This window comes from Amaranthus tricolor, chromosome 16, assembly GCF_026212465.1.
Source record: "Amaranthus tricolor cultivar Red isolate AtriRed21 chromosome 16, ASM2621246v1, whole genome shotgun sequence".
Taxonomy (NCBI): Eukaryota; Viridiplantae; Streptophyta; class Magnoliopsida; order Caryophyllales; family Amaranthaceae; genus Amaranthus; species Amaranthus tricolor.
In genome coordinates this window covers 19,227,427-19,238,342 of record NC_080062.1, presented here as the reverse complement: position 1 = coordinate 19,238,342, position 10,916 = coordinate 19,227,427, and the positions used below count along the sequence as shown (strand labels likewise).

Below are 10,916 nucleotides of genomic sequence, written 5' to 3'. Positions count from 1 at the left end.
ATTTACGTATGTATGAAATTTCTATCAATAATTTATTTCATATAGTTTTTTAAAGCAAAAATCATTCAATTTAATATATTTTTAGAAATGGTAAATTACCCAGTTTAATTAAAATTTTAATGAATTATAAAGGATAAATTGATTAATTTTATTTACCATATAAGCTAACATAAACTAATAAAATCCTTTCATTTAGTTAAAACTCTATAAGGATATCACGTGGAATTATAGGAATTTTAATTAAATTGTGTTATGATTGTCACAAATTCGGTTACAAGCTTAAAAACGCCCACCTTTTAGTTTGTTAAAAAGAGTAGCAGTAGTTGTCTGGTGGTGGTATTCCTCAGAGCATACTTCCTTCTTGTAGTTGAAAATAAACACTACTCTACAAATACAATTTTGGTTGTCAAAAACAGAAACTCTTATCTCCTTATTCCAAATCATTTTTTAACCAAAACTTCTTGCTCAATTCATCTCTCTCTCCCTCTCTCTCTCTCTCTCTCTCTGGGTATATTTTCTGAATTCCCTCTCAAATTTTAAGAATTCAAATACTTTTATGTTTATTTTTTGTTTTAGGACGTGTTCATGATATGCTGAGGGAACAAATTTAAAAAGATTAATATATTTTTAGTGAAGGAAAAAGAAAAAAATAAATATCTGGGTTTGTTGAATTTTGTGGTGAGGAACTATTATTTCCTAAAAAAGTAAAGAGAATAAGAATTTCTTTTGTGATCTATTTTGCAACTATTGTCACTTTCAATGTTCAGTACTTTATTTTTTTTGTCTATGGAATTGTGACTGAACTCATAAAATTATAATTTGAGTTGGATTTTGGATAAAAAGTGTATACCTTGATTGAGATTTATCTGAATTTTACAGAACTGCAGAACCACGAAGCGAAAACCTCTTTTGGGAGTTGATTATTATCCATTGCATTTCCGTGTTTTATTAAATTTATGGTGGGGAAATCCTGCAATTTATACACATTTATGAGAGGGCAATAGTTAAAAAAAAAAACCTAATTAAAAGGGATATTGGGTTTATTAGCTACCAACACCAAGCAATGGATTCAGTAAATGAGACATCTGAAAACAAAGGTAGTATGTGGGACTTGGATCAGAAGCTTGACCAACCCATGGATGAAGAGGCTGGGAAGCTTAAGAATGCATACAGAGAAAAGGTAACATTTAATATGCTTCTTTATCAAAAATGTCTTGTATGTTTATTGTTTGTTATGGTGATTAATACTACATTTTCCATGTAATTTCTGTTGTATCGTTGGTTTCTCTTATAAGATGCTATTCAGTTATTGAGTGGCTAAGTCTACATACAGGTGTTCATTTTGCCTTGAAAAGGGAGGTAACACCTCACTCAAGGATCATAAAATAAGGTTTAAGTGAAGGTTTGTGTTGTGCCAAGTATAAGAACCAAATATGCAAGTGTATGTGATGAATGACAATAATAAAGTAATTATATTATTGTGTTTAAAGGAGAAAAATACAAACTTGAAGGAATTAAAATAGAGTATAGTGTATAGGGAGTAAACTTGAGCAAGTAAGGTAGCTCTATTATGTGAAACTTTGGTGCACTTACTAGGGTCATAGGTTTTGTGTATATATAGCAAATAATGGGATTTTAGTAGTACAAGTCACAATGGGGCAGCAATTGAAAGACCAGCAGCTGGCAGCCCATACAAACTGACGAGGGGCAGCAGCATGCATCAAAGAGCAGCAGGCAGCCAGCTGCTGGACTGTGCTTGCTTCCTTTGCTTGACTTTCCTTATCCATGTATGCTTCGGTCTCCAATGTCCCTTGTTCTTGAACCTAGGACTGATTTTTGCACTTCCATTCTTCACATGTCAAGATACTCTTCCAATAGTACATTTTACTATTGATTCCCATACAAACCAACTCACAAAGATGTGATATGTCCTCTTCTAATCATCACTAACTAAATGATTAATTTTCTGAATCATCTTCTTGATAATTTGGTGAACATAAGTCACCCATAGTCCTAACATGCCTGAATATTGTAATTGCCTATTTTCAAAATCCTGCTTGTTTCTGGTCTGTAAGGGTCCGTTTGGTTGTTCAGAGGTCAAGAGTTCATTTTGCTGATTAGTTTTCACCATCATCATTGTTGTTGGATTTCTAGAAGATATTCTGCCAGCGAATTTTTCCTTAGCATTTATTAGGAAGAACTAACACTTTGTTTGGATAGCAATTTAGGAGGAAAAGGAATGAAAGAGAAGGGAAGAAAGGGAAAGAAAGGAGAGAGAATAATGGGGGAAAATTCCATTGTTTGTTTAGAGGGAAAGGAAGGAAGAGAAAGAGAAATATGATTTTCTTCCAATTCTTTTCACATTTACGTTTTGTTTGGATTGAATGAACTGAGGGAAAGGAATGAGAGGGATTTGGAGGATAATATCATTTGTTTGGATACTAATCTTAGAAGGGAGTGATTTGGAAGGGGCTTCTCTTGATGTTGTTGATAATCTATGATTTTAAGAGTAAACAAGCCTCTTTTAGGTGATTTTGACTGATGTACTTCTATATATTCTCTTCTTCCATAGCTATAATAAGAAATTGCAGTTGTAAAATTCTATTTAATGACCTTGCTAAGGATATTTTTGTGCATCGGCGCGTCTATTAGCTAATAGTGTAACACAATTGATATTTGCAGAAATTTTCGGCACTCTTGCTTCTACGATTAGCATTCCAAAGTCTTGGGGTAGTGTATGGGGACTTGGGAACATCTCCTTTGTATGTTTTCTACAATACATTTCCGCATGGAGTTGAGAATCCGGACGATGTGATAGGAGCATTGTCACTGATAATATACTCGCTCACTCTTGTGCCATTGTTGAAGTACGTTTTCATTGTTTGCAGAGCAAATGATAATGGCCAAGGTACTCATATATTTTGAGCACAACCTTTTGTTTCTTTTCTTTTTCTTGTATTATGTGATTTATGTTTTAGACTATCTGATATGAACATGCTCTATTCATGCTTTGGGACTTGGGAGAACATTGAAAATCTGCAGTAGTCCATTTATCTGTTTTCATATAATAGGTTTTAGTAGGGTTTTATCTAAGCATTTCATTCTCTTTAGGGTTTTACTATATGCCTCTATGTGGATACATAGTAACAATAAAAAAAAAAATCCTAATCACGTAGAATGTTATTTACAAAGAGCTATTTAGGGGGAACGAGGAGCCATAACTCAGCCAAACATTCTCATTGTTATTCGTTAAATATTTTTTCTCATTAACCACGGAACTTGAAAGATTTAGAACACGAATTAATGAATAAAATGATGACAACATTGTTAAGTAGTTTTGGTTCATGATTAGTCAACGAGTGTTAAATAATTTTGTCAACTGGCTTTTGTTTTAGTGTTAGTTGTAGATTTATGAATTTGTAATGAAAATTTTTTCAGTTGGTGTTATGATTGTCATATAAGGTTCGGTTCGGTCTTTCATGTTTCAGCGTTTTATACGGAATCCCAAGTCCAGTTGTTGCATAATGCTTTCGACTTCTCTAAATGGTTTCTTAGTCTAGATTTGATGTTCTACACGGGCTTGCATGTAAGCAGTGTGCTCAAGATTTTGATGAATGGCAGCAATATCATTTAGGGACTGACTATTGGACAATTATATAAATTACTATAAATTCATTTTATTCTTGTTTAATTTCATGATTTGAGCTACTTGAAGTAGAAGAACAGGTATGATATTGAAAATCTAAATTTCATGCCTGTTATTAATAAAACAATGCTTTTCTTTACTGGAGCAGGGGGCACATTTGCTCTTTATTCATTGCTATGTAGACATGCAAATGTGAATAGTATCCCGAACCGGCATAGAACCGATGAGGATCTGACAACGTATAGCCGTTTTAGATTCCATGAAAAATCATTTGCTGACAAAACCAGGCAATGGCTAGAAAAACATTCATATAGGAAGAATGTGCTTCTTCTCCTTGTCCTTGCTGGCACTTGCATGGTGATCGGAGATGGAATTCTTACCCCAGCAATATCAGGTATATGCTAAAGTCCAAATACACCACCATATTCTTTATGGATTACGTTACATGTTAATCGTAAGGCTATCAATCAACTATCTCTTGGGCTATTTAGTAATAGGTGCACCTTTGGGGATATCAAACAATAAACAAGTCACAGTGAAATTTCTGTTGATTTCTTTAGTCTAGATACTGTTTTACGATATATGAAAATATGTGGCTGAATTTAGCGAGTTGAAAGTTCCCGTGGATTTCACTTACTGTCCTGTGATTTCAAGCCTTCAAGGAACAAACACATTTTCAGCTTTTTAAAACATCTTGAATTTAGTTTCCTTAATGTAGATGCATTTTGTTACATGATTTTATCATTGTACATCATCAAAATCCCATGTTTCACTTTTAAATATTGATGAATACAACTATAGCTTATATATGTACTTCCACAACTATTTTCATCAAATTAACCTGATCTGGTGTTGCAGTTCTTTCAGCTTCTGGTGGGATCAAGGTAGACCACCCTAAGATGAGTAATGGTAGTGTCCTCTTTCTCCCTTTCAGTTGTTTTCTCTTGACAGCTGACGCGTTCTTTCTTGAGTTATAATGAGCTCTTTTTTTTCAGCTTTTTGACATACTTAAGTTGCTCGAATGTGCAGATGTGGTTGTGCTTGTTGCCGTTGTTATCTTAGTTGGCTTGTTCAGCTTGCAACATTATGGTACAGATAAAGTTGGTTGGCTCTTTGCGCCCATTGTGCTGCTCTGGTTTCTGATGATCGGAGGTATCGGTATATTCAACATATGGAAATATGATAGCAGTGTGCTGAAAGCTTTTTCGCCTGTCTATTTGTATCACTATCTCAAAGGAGGAGGGAAAGATGGGTGGACATCTTTAGGGGGGATCATGCTTAGTATAACTGGTACTCTACTAAAAACGTATTTAACTCTTATTTCTTTAAAAACCCCATGAAAACTTTTTCCATGTCTTGGCATTAAGTTTTCCATCGACTACTCATTTTTCAACGTTAATGTCGACAGGGACAGAAGCACTGTTTGCTGACTTGGCTCATTTTCCGGTGTTGGCTGTACAAATAGCATTCACAGCATTTGTGTTCCCCTGCCTTCTTCTAGCTTACTCTGGACAAGCTGCTTATCTAGTAAATCATAAAGAACATGTGGTAGATGCTGCATTCTATCATTCAATACCAGGTCTCTTTCAGCTTGGCTTGCTTTTTATTAGTTTGGAATTGGATGTGCTTAAAAAATGTGTCAGATAATGTAGCCTAAACAAAGGAAATGAAAACGGGGTTAAAGAAGGGGGGTGGGTTTATAAAGACACTATACTTGAATATATATGGCATATTTGGTATAAATTCAGAAACATATGGAACACTATAAAGTTAATATGGTTCATTATCTATGTAGCATGGAAATAAAGATACTTCTAACAGAGGGAGAGGAAACTAGTGTTCCAATAAGGTAGTTTGGTCGACAGCTGAAGATAAAAATACAATAACGATGGCAAAGACTTAATAAAAACATATGGGATTGGCTACATGAATGAAAAAAAATTAACGTGAGAGATTGCTAGTAACAAAGATTATACTCAGGATCTAATACTAGTCTCTAGGTAAAAAAATTTAATTACCATGCTCATCCAAATATATTTTTCTCCTCCATTGATTTTTTTAATGGTCACATGCTCTTGCAAATATATCATTCTTCAAATCTGATCGAGATCATCGTTAGCGTATTCCTTTTTCTTCTAAGCTTCTTAAAATTCCTAAGGTCCACTACACCTGCCCCTCGGCCAAAAACTTGATCTTTTGTATTTTTAGCTTTGGCCCCCTACTAAAATTTGATATATAGTCAGAAGAGTGACAAAATTTTACAAAAACTACTATAGCTCAATGGTTAGATTTGTACATTTGAAACCTAAGGTTAGCGGGTTAAATCCTAATTTATAATTGTATCTTTTTTTATAAAAAAGCTAAAAAGTTTATATTATAGTGTCATTACTCTATCTCTTTCATTACTATCTTAATTTTCATAGTGTTTATTTTTGGGACTTACTAGGCAAATATATGAAGTCATAAACACTTGATTTTTTTTTTCAAAAGTGATAATAATAAGGAAGCTTCAACTCTAGGTGTTGAAAATGATTTTTTTTTTGCTATCATTTAAGTTGATATCCTTCTACCTGGTTTTCAAAATGTTCATAGTTTAACTAGTTTTAATATAAATAATTGGCTAGTATATCAACTATTTGGCCCCCTACTTCAAAATCCTGGGTTCGCACATGGTGCATTTATATGTCTTCTTTGTACATGAACAAAAGAATGTATACGGTTCTCTCAATGTTTCTTCAATATCTAGTCAAGTGAACAACATTTTAGATTTTTTTTAAAAACATTCTGGTTACAGAAATCAAGAGTTACCTATAATAAAGAATCTAATATGGTAATGAAAATATTCTTCTAACAGCTATGTGCTATGAGTTTGACCTGGATTATACTCCTAACAAAAACAATACAGGAAGCCTACAGAATCAGTTGGTACACTTGGTAATTTCGATAAACATGATTTATATAGGAGGAAATGAGGGAAGCGTCGGAAAACATGTGATCTTACATCGAAGAATTAGAGAGAGGTTGATTAATATATAAGATTGATGGATCACTCCTCCGATTACCAATTGGTTTTATACGATGGAATGTCGTCAGGTTTATGTGCAGTCAACTCTCTTCTTATGTGGGTCTTGGTTACAAGCCTAGCGACAAATTTTTCAGGAAGCGTGAGAGAGCGGAAACAGAAAGACCTTAAACAATTTTAGTCTTTCTTGGAGTGTCAACCTATCTATGTGTTTTGTGCGCATAGGTTGAGATTATGACACAAGTGTGCTATCACCTTCTGCTCATATTTTATGTTGTCTTTTTGGTTCCATACAGGAAAAGAAAGTGCATTTTCTTAGTTTTAACATCCTTTCATTTGAAGATGCATTCTTTGTTTATTGATTCTGATGATTAACGGTTTATAAATTACAGATAGCATCTATTGGCCAGTATTCATTGTTGCAACTTCGGCTGCTATTGTTGCAAGTCAGGCAACCATATCTGCAACTTTTTCAATCATAAAACAAGCTCTGGCTTTAGGCTGCTTTCCGAGGGTGAAAGTAGTGCACACATCAAAAAAATTTCTCGGCCAAGTTTATATTCCAGATATCAACTGGATACTTATGATTCTCTGCATTGTTGTAACTGCTGGATTCAGGAACCAAAATCAGATTGGTAATGCTTATGGTGAGTTTCACTTATCAATATTTGCTAAATCCCTTTTTGAATGTGCTATGAAGTTCCGTTCATTGCGAGAACGTTTTTGGTAGTTTCTTGTTTTCTATGCACATTTGGTATGTTGTGATGTGGTGCACAAAATTCCAGCGGATGAGCTGTTGGGATTGTCCTTTTTAAAATTTTTTTTTATAGAAGTATTTTGAGCTAAATACAGTGGGAATGTCTTAGTCCTTCCCCGCTGAGCTTCCTCATGGGAGCTCCATCCATGTAGGTCAGGATGCCTTTTTTAACTGGGTTTATAATTGAAGCATCTCATTGGTAACACGGACATATTTTGATGAGACGGGGCTTTTATCATAGTGTGAGGACAAATTACAATATCCACGCTAGTCACTACCGACATTGAGAGAATCTTAAATAGTTGTTTAACTCAGATTGTGTTTCCAGCATTTAAATCCATATTGTGACTTAGTTTTTTTAGCCGATTGTCGTTTTGGAATCCATTTTTTGTGAGGACAAGGATCATTAAGGAAATGAGTGATAGAAAACCTGACAACTAAAATTTCCTGCTAGCTTTTAGTTTGATTATGGCTAATGCGTTGTAAATTTTTAGTTGATTGACGAAAAAGGAAGCTTTATAGCCGGATTGTAGTTGTGGAATCAAGGACCCTAACACAAACCTGAGATTTTTATTGTATTATGTATTGCCTAACTACTTCTAGATGTGCATAATATTTGTTGCATAAACATTAGTGTTGGGACTTAGGAGTTTAGAGAAAATTTCATTGAACCATAGATGGAATACGCAAATATTATGTGAATTGATTAACATTGTATTGTTTCTAATATTTTGAGGTACCTTATCCAAATATATACTGTTAATTATAAGTTTATCATTTAGACATTTATGATATTTGAAAGTTGAAATTACCATTTAAAAAAAAACAATAAAAACTTCAAGCTGTTCCTGAGTCCTTCAAATTCGAATTAAGATTAGTTGTGATCGGCTTGTAAACCATGTTGACTCGAGCTTGATGAGCTCATGAGCCAGCAACGTTTAGGTTTACGTAACACCCCTACTGTGCAGCCATAATCATTGAATGTAAGAAACATTGAAAATATCGTATCAACATTAGAAGCTAAGCATACAACAAAAGAACTGCAATGCCCCAACCCAATGTTACACAAGTATCTCGTGCCTAGGCAAGACGGGGAATTAAGATTAGGCAACCTTCGTCTTTTCCTGTTGAATGTATCAAGAGTATGGAAATTTGAAACTGTGAATCTGCAGAAGAATTGGGCGCATTGATTCTTATTCATTATGTTTTTACTAAAGCATTCTTACTATCAGCAGTGTTCTATAGATGAGCTGAATAATATATATATGCTTTTCAATCATATTGCTATATAAAGGTTAAGTTGCCAAAAATGTTGTAAACTGAAAGAACCCCGCAGTTAGGCTGCAACTATTCAATCCAGTGTCAGATGATTCACTTTCCTCACAAATTCAAAAAAGCAAATTAGTTGATTTTAGGCTATTTTGACTATTTTTGGGCCGTTCTGAGTGAATATCAAATTCAATAAGATAATTAACAAACGAATTATGTTACACCAGTTCAATCACATCAACTAATAAGTCATTGTTTTTCCCTAGTTGTAGTCGTTTTGTCAATGATGGTAATGTGAGTTTGTTGCATCTTTCTTCAACAGGAACAGCAGTGGTGATAGTCATGTTAGCCACCACATTCCTTATGATTTTAATCATGTTGTTGGTATGGCGGTGGCATTGGATACTTGTCCTAATCTTCACTGCTTTGTCATTACTGGTGGAGCTAACGTACTTCTCAGCCGTACTCTTCAAAGTCGATCAAGGTGGGTGGGTCCCACTTGTGATCGCTGGTGTCTTTCTTCTTGTCATGGTTGTTTGGCATTATGGAACTGTGAAACGCTATGAGTTCGAAATGCATAGTAAAGTCTCAATGGCCTGGATTCTCGGCCTCGGGCCTAGCTTGGGACTCGTAAGGGTGCCCGGAATAGGACTTGTGTACACAGAGCTAGCCAGTGGTGTCCCTAGCATTTTCTCTCATTTCGTTACGAACTTGCCTGCCATCCATTCAGTGGTGGTTTTTGTATGTGTAAAGTACCTTCCAGTATATACAGTCCCAGAAGACGAGAGATTTCTTGTAAAGCGGATAGGACCCAAGAACTTCCATATGTTCCGTTGTGTTGCAAGGTATGGTTACAAGGACCTCCATAAGAAAGATGAGGATTTCGAGAAGAAGCTATTTCATAACCTCTTCGTTTTCGTTCGACTAGAGTCTATGATGGAAGGGTGTACTGATTCTGAAGAGTACAGTCTGTACGGGCAACAAACAGCGGAGTCAAGAGACTGCCTATTGGATAATACCAACGCAATGTCGTCCGAGTATGAGCACACAATTGAGTCGGGGAATTCAATTGTGCCTGCTAATTCTCCTTTGCGACACTTGAGTTTTAGGCCAATATCGTTGGGGCAAACGAGCAGTCAAAATGAGATTGACGAATTAGAGTTTTTGAATAGTTGTAGAGATGCTGGGGTTGTTCACATTATGGGCAACACTGTGATCAAAGCCAGAAAAGATTCAAGGTTGTATAAAAAGATTGCTGTTGATTATATATATGCATTTCTTAGAAAGATTTGTAGGGAACATAGTGTCATCTTCAATGTTCCACATGAAAGCCTATTAAATGTAGGACAGGTACTTTATGTATAACCCAACATTGTTTTATTATGCATGGATGTAAGGATTCATTATTTAATAGGAAAAGAAGAAATTTAATGACCTTGTGCCTTTTTATAGGGGTTTATTATTCATGTCAAATTTTTTAGTGATGACCTTTTATAAATTAAATTTTCAATGTTGCCCTTAATTTATTTATTTTCATCTCTCGAAATTCTTTCTAAATATTGCTATTAGCTAAAAGTCAATATCAAAACAATATTACTGATGAATTTGATTCCCAAAATGACTCAGTAAGCATGGAATTTGAACTCTTAGTTGAATTTCTCAATTAAATTTTATGGCAGGAAAAAAGTTCGAAGTCGCACAAAAATTGCGACTAAGCCTAGGTCTAGTCAAACAAAATGTTGTTCGACTAAGCCTAAGTCTAGTTGCACATTTTGTGCGACTATATCTAGGTCTAGTCACATGTTTTGTGTGAGTAAACCAAGGTCCAATCGCTTTTTTTGTGCGGTTTTTCCTATGAATTATTAATTTATTGAATTAGTTTTTATTAATATATGCAGGATAGCTTTGAGAACTTAGGTGACTATAATATAGATCATCCAACTAGATTTATTACTGATAAAAAATTTCAAATTAGTAGATAAAATGCATGTTTGGACAAATGAGATAACTAGTAGTTATCAAAATTGGTTTTTATTTTATTCGTGCGACTTTAAGCAAAAAGAGGTCCCTCCACTGTTATTTTGAATCGATCCTACCATCGATGGTAGGTTTGGAGGTCAATTGCATGATTTAGATAACGCCCCTAGACTAAGATCTAGAAGTACTTTTAAGTGGTTGTCGTTTATGATTATAGAATATTGTCAAAAATTAGGAGATACACC

At 34.6% G+C, this 10,916-nt stretch overlaps 1 protein-coding gene across 1 annotated transcript; it reads left to right on the top strand.

Moving 5' to 3' along the window:
• Positions 1-366: 366 nt before the first annotated feature.
• LOC130802662 (potassium transporter 10-like) lies at positions 367-10,139 on the top strand. The gene is made up of 9 exons (XM_057666671.1): positions 367-508; positions 880-1,180; positions 2,683-2,908; positions 3,795-4,040; positions 4,505-4,555; positions 4,676-4,936; positions 5,055-5,225; positions 7,061-7,315; positions 9,017-10,139. Exons 2-9 carry the CDS (start codon positions 1,064-1,066, stop codon positions 10,057-10,059), a joined length of 2,370 nt encoding a protein of 789 aa, XP_057522654.1. The 5' UTR covers positions 367-508; positions 880-1,063; the 3' UTR covers positions 10,060-10,139.
• Positions 10,140-10,916: the final 777 nt, after the last annotated feature.

Bases quoted from the DNA above. Each gene is read 5' to 3' on its own strand.
- LOC130802662 (XM_057666671.1), top strand. From the start codon at position 1,064: ATGGATTCAGTAAATGAGACATCTGAAAACAAAGGTAGTATGTGGGAC. The intron at 1,181-2,682 runs GTAACATTTAAT...TGATATTTGCAG, and splicing joins AGAATGCATACAGAGAAAAG to AAATTTTCGGCACTCTTGCT. The intron at 7,316-9,016 runs GTGAGTTTCACT...TTTCTTCAACAG, and splicing joins TCAGATTGGTAATGCTTATG to GAACAGCAGTGGTGATAGTC.